The 19423-nt window shown below is 61.6% G+C and overlaps 1 protein-coding gene across 2 annotated transcripts in view; it reads left to right on the plus strand.

The window, feature by feature from the left end:
• The window catches only part of SMOC2 (SPARC related modular calcium binding 2), a 75020-nt gene that overhangs the window by 18303 nt on the left and 37294 nt on the right, over positions 1-19423 (plus strand). For both annotated transcript variants that reach the window (XM_045844201.1, XM_045844202.1), the window contains 3 exons: positions 4304-4475; positions 11472-11578; positions 12217-12316. In XM_045844201.1, coding sequence (XP_045700157.1) covers positions 4304-4475; positions 11472-11578; positions 12217-12316 — 379 coding nt within the window. The remainder of the gene's footprint in view (positions 1-4303; positions 4476-11471; positions 11579-12216; positions 12317-19423) is intronic.

The following is a 19423-nucleotide window of genomic DNA, read 5'->3' on the forward strand; positions in this document are numbered from 1 at the left end:
CACCCCTCCTGATCAATGAGCCCTCATTTTCTTCCTGAAAAAACCGTTATCTCCTCTTGACGTGGTGATCGAGTGTGATCCTAGATGACGCGGTGACCACATGAGGCCCCAGGTTTGCCGTCCTCTCGGTTTCAAGCACCAGGCAGACCCTCCTTTGCATCCTCACGCTCTTGGAGACCGCAAAATACCCACCAGAGAGCCAGCAGTCAAAGTTATTCAGTAAGTTCAGCGCAAGCTGGATCTGAGTTCTTGTAAAAGGAGAAGACTTTGTGCTTACAGAGTGTGAAACTGGAGGGGAAGACAGTAAAACACTGAAGTGGGCGTTTTCTTAAACACATGCAAATTGGTTTGTATTACTTTCTGCAAATGAGTGAGTGAGTGAGTGAGTGAGTGGGTGAGTGAGTGAACAAATGAGTGAGTGAGTGAGTGAGTGACTGGGTGGGTGAGTGAGTGAGGGAGCAGCTACAGCCCCCCGGGAGGAAACACCCCCCGCCGAGGTGACTCGAGTTTCGCTCGAGCCTTGGAGCCCCAGGGAAGAGGCTCTAGAACAATCTCCACGTTTGCATCAAGTAGAGTTAGGTTCTCCGTGTAGCTAATGAAGCCGAGAACACCTCCTGCAGCCTGAAGCAGCTTGGGCTTTCAAAGTTTTTTTTAACTAATTAATGTCTTTTAGAGAGGGAAGGGATGGGGAGAGAGAGAGAGAGAGAGAGAGAAACATCCATGTGCGGTTGCTGGGGGTCATGGCCTGCGACCCAGGCGTGTGCCCTGACTGGGAACCGAACCTGCGACACTTTGGTTCGCAGCCTGAGCTGCAGCTTGGGCTTTAAGATTGGAGAAATGACTCTGAAGCAGGCTTGCGTTCGGGCCCACCTGCCCTGACTTGGCCCCCCCCCCGTGGCCCCCAGTGGCCCCGTCGCCGCCCACGCCGCCCTCGCAGCACCTCTGACCCCACTCCCCGCGTGCGAGCCGCGCCGTGGACCGAGCAGACGCGCTGGGGAGCGGCCCCGCTGCCCGGGGGCCTCAGATGAGGGGGCCTGGCTTTTGCGCCCCGCGCGGCTGCGGGGCGAGATGCACTTCAGGGGCGTCTCCTGCCGGTTCCCCGGGACCACGTGCTGGCCCCCATCACGATCAGTAAAAAACGTCTTCCATCAACTTGACGGCGGGAAAGTCCGCGGTGCTCAGGTTCGAGGAGCGTTTTGACCTGTTTCTCAAACGCTTTGATTTCGTTCCAACTTTTTCTGGCTGAAACCCATGCATTCGTTAAGCAACCTCTGGATCCTGTGCGGATCCACTTGCGTCTGGCCCGCTCGCGGTGCAGTGTGGGGGCGGGGCGCAGGGGGGGGCGCGGCCGCTCCCCCGCGCCCCGCCCCCTCCGCGCACCTGTGCAAACAGCCGCGCTGGGTGGGAGCGGGAGCGGGAGCGGAGCGGCGGCTGGCCGCCGAGCCGGTTACTCTGTTAACAGTGGTGCTCAAGGTCCAACGGATTCCGCCCTGAGCTTGGCAAAGTGCCTTCGATCGGAGCTGGTTTGAAACCTCTCCGCGGAGCTGCCTCAATAAAGAGAGGACTCTTCGGCCCGGGAGCCCTGCCTTTCCCCCCCGGGGGCCTGGCTTCTTCCCTCCACCCAGGAGCTGCCTCCCTCCGCGCAGCCTCGGCTTGGGCGTTTAGCTGCCGTTAAAAACAGGGAGGGGGGCAACCTGCGCCGGGTGGGCGTTCTCTGGTTTCCCACGAAGAATAGTCCCATTGTTGGTCCCACACCACCGCATTATCGGGAGTTACGGTCGAATTCCAAGTGCCTGAACGCCGGGGCTCTTGTTTTGTTCTTCGGGCTGAAGGTGTAGAGGCTGCCTCTGTCCACTCAGGGAGAGCGACGCTGGGGTGTCTTCCCCTGAGTCGTCTGCACTTCCTCTCTCAGGGCGTCAGGAGATGCAGACCGGCCGCCTCTCCCACCGGAAAACGAGCAGGACTGAGTCGGCCATTCCACCTTTTCCCCAAAAGCAGGAGACGGGGTGCTCCTGTGTGAGGCCGGGTCCCGTGACCCGTTCCCTTGGGCCCAGCGTTGCTGCCGCCTCCCTCTGCGTCTCGCCCCTCTCCCCCCCGTCCCTCTGTCCCCCTCTGTCTGGGCCTCTGTCTGTCTGTCCCTCTCAGAGCTGCCCCAGGAGAACCGCCCCCGAGCCCGCCCGTGCTCAGGAGTAAGGACTGCGGAGGACAGGGGTGTGGGTCAGCCGCTGGACGGGCCTCCTGAGGGGAGACACCGAGGGTCCCCACCCCAAGGGGCTGCCTGGCTGCCGGGCGCCCCCGCAGCCGGGACCTCGCCGCCGACCGCGGCGGACGTGGGAGCAGGCCCCGCGTGCGCACCCTTCGGTGACAGAACCCAACCCAACGTGCTTGCGTGCTCGCTCTGCCCGTTTTTAAGGGAAAGAGCAGAGTTTTGCAGACCCAAAAAAGGCAATGCTCTGTTTTCACTCGCCTCTCGGCCAGCAGGAGCGCAGACCGTTTTACCCAGGGGCAGACGAGGGCGTGCTGCGGTGTGGACCGGAGCTGCCGCGAGGGCCTCTGCCCTGTGCCTGGGGGGGGGAGGGGGGGCCCACTGCGGGGGACCCGTCGCCTCCCGGCACTGATCGCGTGCCTCGTGCACAGAGTCTGGGGAGGGGCACGCTGGGCGGCGTCTCCAGCCCCCACGCGGGCGGCTCTGCTGCCGGGAGCCGCAGCCGCCCGGCCGCAGCGGCCGCCGCTCCCTCTGGGGCCCTGGGGTGGGGGTTCCGAGGGTCCTGGCCGCCTGGATCCTGCTGCGGGTGGGGCTCCGGCTCAGGGCCCCTCCCTGGGGCCCCCCCTCCCCCAGGCCTTGGCCTCGGCTGCTGCCCTCGGCTCACTTTTAAACAGGGACCCTCAGAGCTCCCGGGGGCCGGCAGGGGGGCACTTTGGATCTTTGCAAGCTGCGAGTTTCCCTTTCCTCTTACTGCTGAGGAGCACGCAGACGAGGGTGCCCCCGCTCAGGCCTGGGCCACTCCGGCTTAGCCCTCGGTCTGTCCCGGAAACGTGCCCAGTGAACCCACCCAGGCGCACGCAGGGCCCTGGGCCCCGCCGCCCGGCAGTACGCAGTGAGGACCTCAGCTCTGGTGCTCGTTTCTCCCTCTCCGACTTCCCCGTGATGGATGGCTGGTGGGCGCCCCATGCATCAGGGACGGCACCTTCTCGGGGCTGGTGACGTGCCAGCAGCCAGAGCCTCCTGAGTGTTCCGTTCACCCTGCCACACAGAGCCCGCCTAGGGCTTCCCGAGACCCGCCTTCCTGGTCGCTGTCCTGTCTGGTGGGACGGGGGGCTGGGCTGGACTGTGGTGGGGGTGTGTGGGCTGGGGCTGGGGGGTCGGGTGGGTGGGGAGCACCATCCGTCGTCCGAGAAGGGCAGAGTGGGAGCCGCGGGCGGACCCCGGAGCTCGATGGGAGACACTGTTAGTTCTGAGTGGGGTGTGGGGGACTCAGGCCATTCCCTGAGGGGGCCCACCGCCCGATTCCGGGTGGTTACTCCTGGCTCCCCGGACGAGGGCAAAGCAGGGTGGAGGCGGAGTGAACTAGCAACCCCGTGGACAAGCTCCCGGATGGCCGCTGCCACCCAGACTTCGCGGCGAAACGGCACGCCGTGCCTCCCCGCGCACACGGGCAGTTTCCCACGCCCCTCAGTGCTCAGCGGCCCAGCCCCCGACTCCGGCCGGGAGAAGCTGTCGGTGAGCGGGGTGTTTTGAAAGAGATGACAGCTTAGCACTTTCAGAGGTTTGCCCTGGCAGGGGCCTCGGTTGGCTGGAGCGTTGTCCTGGGCACCAAAAGGTTGCGGGTTCCATCCCCAGTCAGGGCACGTGTGGGAGGCAACTGACCGATGTTTCTCTCTCTCTCTTCCCCCCCCGTCTCCCAGTCTTTCTCAAACCAATAAATGTCCGTATTTTTTAAGAACGGTTTTCCTTTTTTTTAAGATTTTATTTATTTATTTTTAGAGAGGGAAGGGAGGGAGGGAGAGAGAGAAACATCCATGTGCGGTTGCTGGGGGCCGTGGCCTGCAACCCAGGCATGTGCCCCGACTGGGAATCGAACCTGTGACACTTTGGTTCGCAGCCCGCGCCCAATCCCCTGAGTTACACCAGCCGGGGCAGTGTCTGTATTTTTTTTTTTTAAAGAGTTTTCAGAGGTTTCCCTGGTGTCTCTGGCCGTGGTCCCCTGGCAGGAGGTGGCCTCCGGTCTCCGGGGGCGTGCCGCGGCTCTGCAGCAAACGGTTCTTCATGTTTATCCAGCTTCTTCTTTCTCCTCCCCCGAAGTTCCTGCGCGTGGACCAGGACAAAGACAAAGACTGCAGCCTGGACTGCGGGGGCTCCTCCCAGAAGCCCCTCTGCGCGTCCGACGGAAGGACCTTCCTGTCCCGCTGCGAGTTCCAGCGCGCCAAGTGCAAAGACCCCCAGCTGGAGATCGCGTACCGAGGAAACTGCCGCGGTGAGTGTGCGTGCGTGCAGGCGCCCGGGCACGGCGTTGCGAGGCCTGCCCGCGGGCTCCCGGCGCGTCTCCGCTGCCCCGCGACGGGCACGGACGGGCCACTCTCGCGCCGGGGCGTGTGTCTCGGAGCAGGCAAGGAAGAAGAACTTCTGCGACTCAAGAGCAGAGCCAGGGTTCACTGGACTCATGCTCGCTTTCCTTAGCGTGTTGTGCGACGCCAGGGCACAAACTCGTCCACGGGGCTCACAGGACGTTTCCCAAGTTTTCCAAAATGCTTTTCACGGGAGCTCATTCTGTTTCTCCACCCCTTTCTCGTCTCGCTGGTGAGCACGGGGGGTGCACACCAGCACGTGGCTTCTTCGTGGTGTTTTGGGACTAATTCTGCACGTGCAGTTTTGGAGGGGCGGGGGCGTTGAGTAGCGTGCGTGCCCCGAGAGGCTGCTGGGCTTCCCGCACCGACGAAGGGCTGGGCTCCACAGAACATGCGGGTGTTTCGGACAGCGAGGTAGCCGTGCTCAGGAAGGGCACTAGCCTCCTCCCCTCCTTGTCCGGGAGAAAAGACCCCACGGAGCTCCGAGACGGCTCTCGCGGCCTTGCTGTCAGACCCCGCGGTCGGGCGAAGCTGTGGTCTCGGCCTCAGGCTTGGCCAGCGTCGTGCAATGTGCTCTTTCTTCCGGCCCTGACGCCGTGTCCTGGGTGACAGGTTTGAATCACTCCCGTACTGGACAGAGACGGAACTTTCCCGTTCCTGAGACGGGGTGTGGCTCCTCGAACACCCTAGGGAAAGCTCTGCATTCGGCGCTGAGGTCTCCCACCCTGGGGCCTCTGCCTGTGCCCCACGGGTGACGAGCCCTGTCCCCTGGGTGCACTTGCTGCTGCTCCATGGGCACCAGAGGGGGGGACAGACTCCCTCCCAGCATGCACCTGGGCACTGCCCGTGACTGATGGTCACACATTATTGAGGCTCCTTCTGTCCCTGTGCTTTGCTCAAGGTCAGAGTGTTTCAGGACCCTGGGCATCTGGGCCCAGAGAGGCCGGGGCCGGGGCCGGGGCGGACAGCAGGCTCTGGGGGCAGACTATCCTGCTTCTGAAGCTGAGTCCCACTCCTCTCCTGGGGACAGAGCTGCTGCTCCCACGTCAGCGCCTGGGGCCGGGGGTCCATCCTCCACTCCCACCGAAGGAGTCCCGAGGGTCCCAGGGCGGAAGCCCAGTGGGGACATCACCTCTGGGGGCATCACAGGGGAGGGGGGAGAAGGGCGAGAGGGTGGCAGAGTGCTGCGTGTTAGATTAGGGAATCTGTCTGTGCCCGGGGGAGGTGAAAGCCACAGACAGCGGAGGAGGAAAAGGATGGACGGACGGAAACAGTGTGTGCTGGAAGGTGAGCCCAGCTCCCCTGCCCCGTCCCCTCTGCACCTCCACTGTGCCCCGGACCGGGGTGCCGGGGCCCCCCGGTGACAGCACCATTGCTGGCCAGCCAGAGTGTCCCCTACCTGGCCTGCTCCACTCGGGATGTGCAGAGTGAAGGGATCTGTGTCCGCCAGGTGGAAAGACGTTCATGTTGATGTTAGTGGAAAAGTGGTCATGTTAAGTCCATCCCCCTGGGCTGTGGTGCCCCACTGGTCCCTGGGGAAAGTGGGGTGTCCCTGCATGCCGTGAGTGCAGTGACACAGCTCGTGGTCTGTGCTGAGCCGTCAGCAGCAATTCCAGGATAAACGCAAGTGCAGGGCGATCCCTTCAGAGAAGCTTCTGGAAGCCATCGCCTGTGCCAGCCCTGCCTGTGAAAACTGGAGCTGCGGAAGTGCCGGTGGTGACGTCTGAATTTTAGCTTTGGTTTTTCTCCATCCTGTGCCCTCTGGGTGAGCCCACTGCGTGCGGTCGGAGGCCCTGAGGACGCTTCCAGGTGGCCCCCGTGTCCGCCGGGCCTCTGGCGGCTGGGACGGATCAAGGAGACGCAGGCCAGAGTCCACGCAGGGCCCTGTGTCCCGCAGAGTCCTGAGGTTGCCCTCGGAGCCTTCTGCCTGGACCTCGGCCAGGCCCACCTGCAGGGTCAGCGCTGGGTTGGGCGGGCAGCGCAGGTTTGGAGGAAACACAGGTGTCCTGTTTGGTGGCACCTCTGTCAGCCCGCATGTGCTTGGGCCCATTGATTTGTCTAGGGTAATCACCCAGGCTAAGTGCCCTGGGTGGGGACTCGCATTCACGTCACCCAACAAATTTCCCGTCGTAAACTCGTAGCCCCCCAAAAAAATGCATGAAGGGAGAAACAGGTGAAAATAGATAGAGCTTGCTTCACAAAAGCAAATTCAATTTAAATTGAAAGGATTAAAGCAGGAGAATGCAGCTTCACCTGCAGGCTGCAAAGGCACGTGCCTTTGCTGCTTCCGCCACCGCCCGGGGCGCAAACGCTGGAGTCGCCGCAGCGAGAGAGCAGGAGCCGGGTGCCAGGCTCCGAGGTCGCCCGGCGGCTTGCACCCCCCGATGGGCGGGGCTTGGGGGCGGGGCGTGACGGGGGGGCGGGGCGAGGCCGGGCAGCCGGCTGGAGGCCCTGGGCAGACTCAGAGGACGCCGTGCCTTCCCTCGTTCTCCACCCGTGGGCGCAGACCCCGCAGGTCCCACTGCGCACCCCGGCGGGGCGGAGCTTCCTTCTGAGTGTGGGGGAGGGAGCGGGGTTGGCGTGTGCGTGTCCGTGCTGTCTCTCAGGTCACGCAGATGCCCCTCCGGCTCTCTCCAGACTTCTCCCGCCTGGAGGGTGGCCGTGCGTCCCAGTGTGGACGAGCCGAGGGCCGAGGGGCCTGCTCCGAGGGCGTGGTCACAGGCCTTCAGGGTGACAGTCCCGCTGACCTGTCCCTGTTGGACACAAGCGTGGAAACGACCTGGAAGCCTCGGCCCCTGTTGGATTTCGCGTCAGAGCCGTCGAGGTGGCAGAGCCGCGGGGCAGGGGGCAGGCAGACGCACGCTCCTCCCACTTCCTCCGAAACCCGCGGAGTCTGCGTTTCCAGAACTCAGCAAACGCATCGATGTTTCCTTTTGACCTGAGACCTCTGGGGCTGTCTTCCTTTTCCCACTGTAGAAACAATGTTTTACTTATTGTTTCCCTTACCGATGCCCATGGAGCCACGGAGCCCAGAATGCCTCCTTCCTCTGGGAGTCCGGCCTCCAGACTCGTGGGCGGGTGAAACAAATGTGTGGTCACATTTGTTTGGAAGAGTTTTCCTTGGGTCTAGCAAAGTGACTCGAGTCTTTGATTAGAAGAAGATCGGATCAATAATTGATTGAATTAAGGTACTGATACTCGATTTTCAGTTGAGGTGAATTTTCCTGCGAGGCACACATTGGCCACAGCTTACAGACCGCCGCGAGCCGGGAGCTGTGGCGTGCCCCTTCACACCCGGGGGCCACAGTGGCTGGGAGCACAGGAGACAGAAGGCGATCTTGGGGAGGGTGTGGGTGCACGGGGGCCCTGGCCCAGTCGGGCAGGAGCGCGCAGTGGGTCTGCTACTGTGGGAAGTAGGGGGGGGTCTCCCTGCAGGGTGGGCACAGAGTCGTCACGACCCAGCCAGTCCCCTCCTTGTTCAGACTCAGGAGACTGGAAAGCAGGCGTTCAGACGAAGACTTGGCCGCGAGCACCCGCCCCGACGTGACCCGCAGCGGACCCAGCCGGGACCCCCTGCCGTGCCCACCTGCAGCCCGCCAGGGGGACACGCCGTGGTCGGTCCACACCACAGGGCGTTTCCCAGCCAAGAGAAGGGGGGGCTGGGGACACACGCCGCGTGGACGCCCTCGACAGCGTGCTGGGGAAAGAACTCGGTGGAGGAATCCACACCGACCGCGCATGATCGCATCCGTCTGAAATGTGCAGAATCGGCAGAGCAGAGCGACGGGGGGTGGGCCTGGGCTTCCTGTGGGGGCGGGCGTTCTGGGCGGGGCTGGGCAGGGCGTTGGTCACACCGAGTTGTGGACACACTGAATGCCACTGACTCACACTCTTCGAAACGGTTAAAATGGTGGGTTTATGTTTTATAGCTATACCACAGTGAAAAAAAGGACGGTGCTTGTGTTCTGAGGATTTTATTTTCAAACTGGCGACATGAGGTGTCCGGAGTAACACCGCAGTTTACTCCGGTGCGAGGCCCTGGAGCGAGGCCCCCGAAGGGTCAGGAACCAGCTCCCTCGTCACAAGAGCTCGGAGCAGGAGTAACATGTGGAGGAGTCTCGTCACCTCCGAGCACCGCGGCCAGGGGAGAATGCGGCACCTTTCCACTCTGCTTTCGGAAAGTGGTGGGAAAAATGCAAAGTCGAGAAGAATGTGGTTCTGAAGTTGGGCTTCACATGTTGACGTGTGTGAAGAGGGGCGTGAAGTTTAGCCTCTGGTGTGTGCACACCGGCCATGCAGCACTTTCGAGAGCCGTTCAGGGCGGGCAGCTGGCTCGGCTGCGCGGGCCAGGCACATCCCGGTGCTGTTTGGGGTGTCTGCTGGTGCTGGGCGGGGGGCGGGTGCACCTGCCGCCATCTTGGCCTGCTGTAGCACAGGTGCATGTCACCTGGGCTCACCCCTCTGCAATGACCGACAAAACGAAAGTGACACACGACTGCCATTAGCGGTTTTGCATGGAATCGCCCCGTGTTTGGGGTGTGTCGACAGAACGGACTCGGAGGGCTGCCAGTCAGACTTTTCTTTTTATTTTAAAGATTTTATTTATTTATTTTTAGAGAGGGAGCGGGGGAGAGAGAGAGAGAGAGAGAGAGAGAAACATCAATGTGCGGTTGCTGGGGGCTGTGGCCTGCAACCCAGGCATGTGCCCTGACTGGGAATCGAACCTGCGATGCTTTGGTTCGCAGCCCGCGCTCAGTCCACTGAGCTACACTGGCCAGGTCCAAACTTTTCCCTAGTGAACCCTGGCGCCGGAGCCAGGGTGTCTGGAATGGGGACCCTCAGGCAGGTTCCTGAGGCCACAGTGTCTGCACTGGGCAGGTGACGGCGGACTTGTTTCTGAGGGACGAGGGACAGGCCGGTGTGGCTGCTGCCGGATGCCCCTTGTTTCCTCTGACGCGGAGCAGCAGTCAGCCCCAGGCAGACGCCAACCCGAAACTCAGCGCTCTGCCAAACGCAGGGGCTGCAGGTTGGAGAACTCTCTGACCGGTGGCTAAAGTGGCGTCTTCACAAAGAAGGCGTTCACGCCAGCAGCGGGCCCGTGAGTGGTCTGGAAAACGTATGCTTTCTGGCGTGCTCCGTGAGAGTTCAAACGCTGGGCGCAATTTGCAGCTCCCTCCACCCACCCGCGTGGAGGGCTGGCGAGCTGGGGCGCGTATCACTTTCCCCTTTCGCCAGTCAGACCGCAGGCGCTCCTAAAAAAAGGAGGACCGGAGTCCAGCAAAGCAGTGATTTCTCCGCAGCAAAAACACAGAGCGCATTAAAACCACATGTTGTTGAGGCCCGGCCGGCGGGACCCAGCATCGGTCTGGGTGGGAGGCCCCCAGCCCACGGGGGTTGCTGCAGCACTCAGGCCCCTAATGCAGGCTGAGCCCGCCCCCCAGATCACAGGCGCCCAGGCCGCCGACCCCCGCCGAAGGGTCTGTGTGCGCGTGGCACGCTGATCCCCGCCCCCCCTCCCCACGCTATCCTGACGGCCGGGAGCCAGGGCTGCTGCCCAGATGGCCCGTGTCGAGCCAGCAGTTTTTACCACCAGGCAATCAACACGTCACCGACTGCAGACGCTGGGCAGTGGGCATGTTTGAAGAAGCATCTCTCAGAGTCCACGGGGCCTTGAAGATCCAGACAACTTGTTATTTAAGTCTGGAAACACTTAAGAAACCTCGGGGAAGCCATCCTTTTCAAGTTTTAAAATTCAAATGAGCTGCACATAGGCTGGCTGAGAAAGAAAACTAGTGCTTGCGGCGGTGTCCGAAGGCACGAGGCACGGTGGGGACGGGAGGCCGCGCCTCCCCCCCCCCCCCCAGTGGTGGCCCAGGCTCCTGGGGGAGGTTTTGCTGACCAGGGTCAGGAAGAGGCGGCCCTTGTTAACAAGGCCTCACACCCTTCCCCCGAGAGTCTGAAACCGGCGTCGGGAGCCAGCACCCTTCCGGGTCCAGGTGGCGCTAGTCCGCGGGGCTGTGCCGCGGGGCTGCGTGGGGGAGGGGCCCGGTGGGCGCCGACGGGGGTGCCCCGGGCCGCCCTGCACTCAGTGGGCACAGATCCCCCCAACCCGGTCCACCGACTGCGCCCCAGGTGGGGTCCAGAGGGAGAGCACATGCCCTGAAATGCCACTTTTCTTTGAATTTTATTTTGCGTGGGTTTCAGGCGGGCGGCTTAGTGGTTCGGCAGCCGCACACTTCGCAGTGTCCCCCCTGTTTCCGTGCCCCCCGGGCGCCCCACGGAGCTGCTGCCGCCCTGTTGTTGACTAAGTTCCAGTTGGCGCTTCCCGTCCCGTGCCTGCTTTGTGGCCGCTGTGGGAAGCCTGCCGTGGGAGACTCGAAGCCGTAGGGACCGTGGGGAGAAGTGCGCGCCCTCACATTTCCTCTCCTGAGCAGCCCTTCCTTCTGCTGGGCGCGCTCAGAGCCCTCCGCTCCCGCCGGGGCAGAACGAACGAACGGGGAACGGGAGGGGCGCGGGGGAGGGGGCCCTGCGGTCTGACTGTCAGACTCTTCAGTCCTCGTCCCCGGGCGCTGTCCGTTGACTTTTAGAGGGGAGGGAAGGGGGGGAGAGAAACTTCGACGTGAGTGAGAAGTACCAACCAGCCAGTGGGCTGCTTCCTCCCGCGTGCGCCCTGCTGGAGATGGCACCCACAGCCCGGGCACGCGCCCCGCCCGACCGGGGACCGCACCCGCAGCCTTTCCGTGCGCGGGCCGCCTGCCCCGAGCTCCGCTTCCGAGCGCGTCGGGCGTGGAGGGGACCTGCCCCTGGGCCTCCAGGCCTTTCACGGGGCGGCGCTCCAGCCTGGCCTCGCCCGGCCTCGGCGCTTCCCTCGCGTCACCGCGGCTCTGCTCTGTCCCTGCCCGCAGACGTGTCCAGGTGTGTGGCCGAGAGGAAGTACACGCAGGAGCAGGCGCGGAAGGAGCTGCAGCAGGTGTTCATTCCCGAGTGCAACGAGGACGGCACGTACAGCCAGGTCGGAGCCCCCGCCGGGACCTCCGCTCGGTGGACACCGTCAGCCCCAGGCGCAGGGCCCGGGCGCTCTCCCCAGGGTGGCGACGCCGTCGTCGTCACGCGGCCACTCCGTGCCGAGGAGAGGGGGCCCGCCACGCAGAGCTAGGGCGCAGCTCTCAGTGGAGAGTAGCGCGGGGGCTGCCGGGAGCCGTGGGCGCGAGGACGACTTGGGGGGGGGTGTCACACAGGCGTTTGACCTGGGAAGGGACAGTGAGTGAGCGAGGGAACGGGGGAGGCAGGACGGACGCCCGAGGGACGCACCCAGAGGGGGGCCGTGGGGGGCGGAGGGGGACACCCCACTGGCAGCGGGTGCCAGTCCTGGCCCTGCACGGGCGCTCTGCTGCCCCTCGGTGGCCTCAGTTTCCCCATTTGTTAGGGGGGCTTGGATTCCGCCTCCAGGGGGCCAAGGACAAGATGCTCAGCCGTGCAGGGCCGGGAAGGGCCGCCGGTGGCCTTCCCTCTGGGTCCCGCGGCCCGGTTACCCCGCTGTCCCCCCGAGTGAGTGGTCGAAGGCAGGACCGACCAGGGGGAGCACAGCCCCCCCAGAGGCGGGGAGTGGGGCGCCCGCAGCCCTGACCCCGCGCCCTGTCGTCTCCGCAGGTCCAGTGCCACAGCTACACGGGCTACTGCTGGTGTGTCACGCCCAACGGGAGGCCCATCAGCGGCACCGCCGTGGCCCACAAGACGCCCCGCTGCCCAGGTAGGTCTGGGTCAACGGGCGGGTCGTTCTCCGGTCGCCGTCACCGTGTCCGCTGGCGACTGGAGAGAGAGTCAGCCTCGGCGGCCTTGCGGGGGGTGATGGGAAGGGTCTGCGTCGCTCGACGAACCCGAAATATTACGAAACCTCTGTTTTTAAGACGGCTCCCCGGCGGAAGACGGGTCTGAACCACACCAGGCCTCAGTTTTCAGAAATAAGGACAAGGGCTGTAGTCAGCAGTGGAAAGGACCAAATATTTTCTTTGGCAAAAAAAAAAAAAAGCAAACCTTTCTGGTTTTGTATGTATATTTTTGCAAAGAAATAGTGGCTCGTTCTTCATAGCTGCGCTTCCAGATGGCCTGTTTGTGTTGTTTTTATGACTCATCAGGGCCCGACGCGCTGGACGTAATCGCATTGGCAGGAGGATAATCTATAAAGGAGTCTGTTTTCCATTAATATTTCACCCCAAACTTTATAAATCACTCGGATCGTTCTCGTTTGAAAGTGGTTGCAGCCTTGCATCTGGGTTGGTTGTCTGGGGGGACCGAGCGGATCGGCGGTGGGGAGCGCCCCGGTCTCGGCACCAGAGCCCCGAGGGCAGACCCGCAGGAACGGGCAGCACCGGCCCGTTTCTCAGACCCGTGGTGAGGCACCAAGCCGCTTCCTGGTGTCTCGTAAACCATCGGAACGTTTGCGTTTAGGGTTTGCTTTTAGACGTGCTTTCCCTTTGAAGGGCAGGCCTGTTATGATGAGCAATTCTGTTCTCGATTCAGACATTCATAGCAGGAGCCACGTACGGGACAGAGCCCGCAACTGCCCCAGAATGATGACATCTGCAATTAACGGTAACACGAAACCTAATATTTCCAGGGACTGGTCATCGCTGGGAAGCTGTGGGGCATGCGGAATGTGGCCTGAAAATACATTATTTTTAAAAACCATGTTGTCATCCACGACCTAAAAATTGCTGAAAAAATATTTTTAGTGAGCTAACATTGCACCTAATAATTCTTTTACAAACTCATGGAGTCAACAAAAAAAGGGAAAAAAATAACAGGGTGAGTTGGCCTCTGTGTGTCCCTCGGCCTGAAAGATGCTCTCCCGTGGAGACTCCGTTCTGCCCGCCACGGGGCACGCTGTCCGTCCAGATGCACCGGGACCGGTTTCCGTGATTTCAGCGGTCCCGTTTGGAGAGCTCAGCGGCACCCCAGGGACGCTTAGAGACCCACGTGCGCAGTGGGCTGGACTCGCTACACTCGCCCAGTCCTGCTTCGCTCTTGCCGCCAGGCCACCGCACGTTCCGTCTGGTTCCCGGGTGTTGGAAACAACCTACTGTGTGGAAATGGCCCGATCTTTCACTGCCCATCCGGATTTTTTGGTGCAAGTGATGGTGCTGGAAGAAAGAGTGTGCGGTCCTTTCCCCTAAAGGTCCAGTTCGCTGTGTGGGGAAGGCTGTCGGGAGGGGCCGGGGACCGGGGCTTCAGATTCCCCGCCCCCACCCTGTCTGCATGAGTGTGTGTGTCTGCACTTCTGTGGTGCGGTTCCATGGCTGTGACCCACACATGGGGTGTGGCCGGGCTTGTCTCGCACCTGCTGGTTCTAATAGACTCCACAACTCCCTCTGAGTTGTGGGAAAATTCTATTAATCCCAGTTGAATTCATGCTTTTATTTGTCCTGCTGTCCATGCCAGTATCTAGGCTTGGACAGCAGGGGCTTGTGTTAGGGACACGTGTGAAACTCTGTCGAGACGTGGTGAGTTGTTGCGAGAACGTTGAAGTTGAACTGGGAGTTTTGGGAGGATCAAATGTGCAAGCACACGCAGGCACGAGAGCTCACGATAGGCTTGTGGAATGTAATATTTCCCTGCCTCTCAGACGCACACACGACCTCACAGATGCTTCAGAGACGTGGGTGAGGGGTGTCCCTGTGCATGAGGGTGTGACAAGTGACGCCTGGCACAGCTGTCCCAACGCACCGTCTGCAGACCCCCGGGCCTCTGTCAGGCGCCCGCTCCCGTCCTGGCGCATCAGCTGGTGCTCGTCTTGGCTCACGAGCACCGCCCGCCATCTGCCGTCCGCACGGTGGTGGGGCTCACCCCGTCCACTCAGCCTGGGTGCACACCACCGGTCAACAGGTGCTTCTTGTCCTGGGGTTTATATGGCCCCTGCCATGGGAGCCTGTGCTATGGAAACTTGAAAATCACAAAAAGAGATTTTGAAGATGGCGGCATAGGCAGACATGACCCGTCCCTTTGCACAGCCACGTCAAAATTACAAAATACAGAACAACCCTCACTCAGAGCCCTCAGAAATGAAATTGGAGGGACGTCTGACAACTATGGAATTAAAGAAGCCACGTCCATCCAGACTGGTAGGAGGGGCACAGGTGTGAACGAGCTGGTCCCTCGCCCATGTGTGGCAGAAAAAAATTCGGAGGGATGTCTCAGGACCGAGCAGGTCCAGCCCCACACCAGGCCCCGCCACCCGGCCCTGGGTTCTAGTGCCTAGAGGGTAAGACCCCACAACTCCTGGCTACAAAATCTAGTAGGGATTGAGTTGGTAGAGGAGGCTGCTGCAGCCCTAAGCAGTTCTTCTTAATGGACCTGCTCACGACTCCCCTACTCAGACTCATCCCTCTGAGTTCCCGCACCGGGGTGGCAGCTTAAAGGGTACCGATGACATACTGGGGGAAATTGAAGTGCCTGACATCAAGGAGAGCAGAGGCCGTTGTCCCTTTTCTAAACCCTCCCCACAGAGCCAGCAAGCTGGTGCCGTATCTGAGACTCCATCAACCTGGCTAACACTGTGTGACCCACTTTGGAGATCCCCAGAGACTCCACCCCACGCAATTTACTGGCCCACCCAAGTTGCTTCTCCATATGAATGGCTGGTCTTGGCTCCTAAATCTTCTCAAACAAGCAGCAGCTGGCTTCAGTGAGCCCCAGGCCCGGAACTAGCAGCCTGGATTCACAGCTTGGCTTCACCTGGAAATCCCCAAGCCCAGCACAAGTATGAGACATCTCAGATTGCTTTATAACTCAGGCAGGGTGGCCCCAGGCAAGCACAGGTGGGGGCTGGCCTTGGCTTGCACCACCTGGGAAACCCCAGGGCCAGCACACCCAGTGGACAGCTACAGGCCATGTTGGGACACCACCTCCCTGCCCCTGCACAGCTGATCCTCCAGGGAGGGCAGAGGGTGGTGGTCAGTGGCCACAGCCAGTCCTTGCAGCTGACTGGCCTGGGCATATCCCTCCCATGATCTGCCCACAGCAATGAAGACTAAACTGCAACGGCAGTGTGTACTCAGCCCACACGGTGGCCCAGCTTGGGTGACAGGGGAGGCCATGCCACTGGACCCTACAGGACACTTACTACATCAGGACACACGACCAAGACACGGAGTCAAAGCAGCTCTACCTAATACATAGAAACACACGGGAAGCTGCCAAAATGACGAGACAAAGAGACATGCTCCAAATGAAAGAACAGATTAATACTCCAGAAAAAAAGCTAAACGAAATGGAGATGAGCGATCTATCAGATGCAGAGTTCGAAACACTGGTGACCAGGATGCTCCAGGAACTTAGTGAGGACCTCACGAGCATAAAACAGATCCAGTCAGAGATGAAGGACACACGAACTGAAATAAAGAAGAATTTACAGAGAAACAACAGTAGAGTGGATGAAGCTGAGAATCAAATCAATGATTTGGAACATAAGGAAGCAAAAAATATAACCAATCAGAACAACAGGAAGAAAAAAGAATCCGCAAAAATGAGGATCATTTAAGCAGCCTCTGGGGCAAGTTCAAGAGGTCCAACGTTTGCATCATAAGGGTGCCAGAGGGAGAAGAGAAAGAGTAAGAAATTGGAAACCTATTTGAAAAAATAACGAAAGAAAACGTCCCTAATTTGGTGAAGGAAATAGACACACAAGTCCGGGAAGCACAGAGAGTCCCAGACAAGATAGATGCAAAGAGGCCCACTCCAAGGCACATCGAATTTAAACGCCAAAGGTTAAGTAAAGATAGAGAATCTTAAAAGCAGCAAGAGAAAAGAAGTTAGTTACCACCAGGGGAGTTCCCAGAGGACTGCCAGGTAATCTCTCAAAGGAAACTTTGCAGGCCAGAAGGGACTGGCAAGAAATATTCAAAGTCATGAAAAGCAGGGACCTACAGCCAAGATTGCTCTACCCAACACAGCTGTCACTTAGAAGCGAAGGCAGATAAAGAGCGTCCCAGACAAGGAAACACTAAAGGAGCTCATCATCCCCAAACCAGTATTATATGAAATGTTAAAGGGACTTATTTAAGAAAAAGAGGATCAAAGGTATGAGCAATAAATTGGCAAAAAACACATATCTATCAGCGATTGAACCTAAAAAACCAGCTAAACAAACAAGGAGAACAGAAACAGGACCGTGGACACAGAGGGTGTTGCGATGGTTGTGAGGGGAGAGAGGGGTGTGGGGGAGTGGGTGGGAAGTGGGGGTTCTGGGAAGTACAGATGGGTCATTGCAGAGTGGCCGTGGGGATGTACAGGACCGTACAGGGAATGGGGAAGCCACCGAACTTACGTGTCTGACCACGGACAGGAACAGTGGTGGGGGGCTTTCCTGAATGAGTGGGGGGTGCTGGGGGGAGGGGGCATGGGGCAAAAATCAGGACAACTGTAATACCATAATGAAACGTAATTAAAAAATAAAAATTAAAAAAATGAAAAGAGATTTCAAATTTGGCCATAAACCATACCTGCCACTCAGGGTGTGCACGTGTGTGTGTGTTTGTTGTGAACACACGTAGCCGCCCCAGCGGCAGGCCAGGCCCACGGGAGGGCCCACGTGCCCACGTGGAGGGGACGAGGGGGGCCAGGGCCGCTCCTTCCTGCAGGCCCACGTGAAAATCAGAGCCAGGCGTGCGCGGCTCTTGCCCTTTGGGCGCCCTTGGCCGGGGAGCCACGGAGGCGAGGCTGCCCACAGCCCGGACTGCTGCCCCTGCGGAGGGACACGTGTGACGGAGGGCCCGTGTGTGGGCCACCCCCTGTCCTAGGCCTGCGCCCCGGTGTCCGATCGTGCGTGGTGCTGTGCACTGGTGTGCACGTGCTCCCGCGGACAAGCGCCGTGTGTCACAGTTTGCAAAGCTAAACGTGCAGATCCCATCGGGAGAGGTGGTGCGCCGACTCCCAAGGCCCGGCCCCATCCGACACCTTCCCTGGAGCTTTGACCGGGGAGGAGGCCGGGAGCGGGCAGAGGCGAGGTAAGGGGAGGGCGCACCTTGGGCTGTGGGGGGACAGAAAGTGGTAAATGGGGCTGGGGGGGCCCACGCTACCGTTGGCCACCGGTGAGGCTCTGGCCAAGTGGCGGGAGCAGGCTCGGTGCCCAAGGTGCGTGGGGGTGACGTCGCCACCACGTGTGGGGCGTCACAGCGGCCCAGGTGGAGGTGCGTCACCTCCCTGCTGCTCTGCCCGTAGAGTCCTACCCGAGGCCTCCGTGCTTGGGAGTGGCTGGGCCAGGGCGCGGACCTCCAGGTTCGTCTCCGTGGCCCACGGTCCCCCGAGCACCGTCCACCGGCGGGTGGACCCTGGGCCTGGAGCGCCTTGTACGGGACATGAGGAGCGAGGGCACGTGAGTCCTGGCCCTGAGACCCGTGGCCATGGGGGGGCTGGTCCAGGGCCCGGGCAGTGCCTCGAGAGCAGGAAGCGAGAAGCTGCCCCCCCACCCACACGGGGACTGGCCTGGAGTCTGGAACCCCGTCTTTCTGGGCTACCCCTCAGCACGGCAGCCCGCCTCCTGCGGGCTGTGGGTGGGGAGACGCTGGGGAAGGAGCCCCGGCTTCACACCGGACCGGCCGGCAGTCTGCCCCACCGTCCATCGCCCGGCGAGCAGCGGGCTCCAGCCGGGCACGCGGGAGCATCCGGAGAAGGGTGCCGGGCCCAGCCCCTTCCCGCTGCAGGTGCCCGCCGGCTCGCGCAGCACCACACGCGTGTGCACAGTGCCCAGGAGGCGACCAGGGTCTGTGTTAGTGGGAGACATTGTCTGGGCCCCCCTCGGCCAGGGCTTGGGGGGCACCCAGACTTCTCCTTCCCGCTAGGAAACCCCCTCAGTGTGCGTTGGTGGTCAGGTTACACGCGTGTACACGCGAGCAGCCCCCTGGTTTTCCAGGCACGGCGCACACGGTCTGGGGGAGCTGCACAGACACACGCCACGGGTCCAGCGTCCCAGGCGGTGCCCCACACGGCACCTGGGCACGGGAGGGGGCGCCGCTTCGTCCCGAGAGAGCTCTGGTCCCGGCTCCACCCCATAGGTCTGGGAACGTGAGCCAGGGTGGCAGGGAGCTCTCGGGGGCTCCTGGGGGCAGCCTGCCCACGGCAGCCGGGTCCGGCCTGGACAGGCACTCGGGACCGGCCGCTGCCCCCTGGGCCCTGTCCCCCCAAGAGCAGGTGCTCCTCGCTCAGGGCACGGGCTTGCCCTGTGGACTCGGACCCGCAGGCCCCGTGGGCCGGCCCTCAGGGTCTCCTCTTGCAGCTGAGAGGGGGCCCTCCGTGCCGCCGGTCGGGGCCGTCAGCCGCCTCCCTCTGCACACAGCTGGGTTGTTTTTCCCCAGGGATTCCCCCTCTTCTTCCCCTTCTGAGGACCCGAAGCCGGCATTGCTGGGGGCGGGGGGGGGGGCCGAGACACACAGAACTTCTCGGGGAGGGAGGGTGTTTGAGGCGGCCTCTCCTCTGCCGTTTGGGCCCAGCTCCAGGGTTTTCGTCTCATCTCGCTCCGTAGCCCGCGCCCTGGCCGGGAGCTGGTTCCTGGCACGAGCACAGAGCCGGCGGAGACGCGGGGAGCTGCACCTGCGTGCAGGGATCCTCACTGTTGCCGCAGCCGGAGGACCCGCGCACCCGGCTCAGGGCGAGGCGTGTGCTTGAAGGGAGCTGCAGGCTCGGGCTGACGAGTGGGGGGGGCACCTCCCACAGGCGGGGGCTGAGGTCTGGAGAGTCACCGGCCCCACCCGCCCCCGCTCCCCCCTGCAGACCGAGGTCAAGTGCAGGAAGGTGTTTGTGGGGAAGGGTGGCAGATGTGCTCACCTGGTGGCCGCCTGGCCTGGGACAGCACCGTTCCTCGGCC

The sequence above is a fragment of the Phyllostomus hastatus genome, unplaced genomic scaffold, assembly GCF_019186645.2.
Source record: "Phyllostomus hastatus isolate PE091 unplaced genomic scaffold, TTU_PhHast_1.1 phas_contig_40, whole genome shotgun sequence".
In the NCBI taxonomy this organism is placed as follows: Eukaryota; Metazoa; Chordata; class Mammalia; order Chiroptera; family Phyllostomidae; genus Phyllostomus; species Phyllostomus hastatus.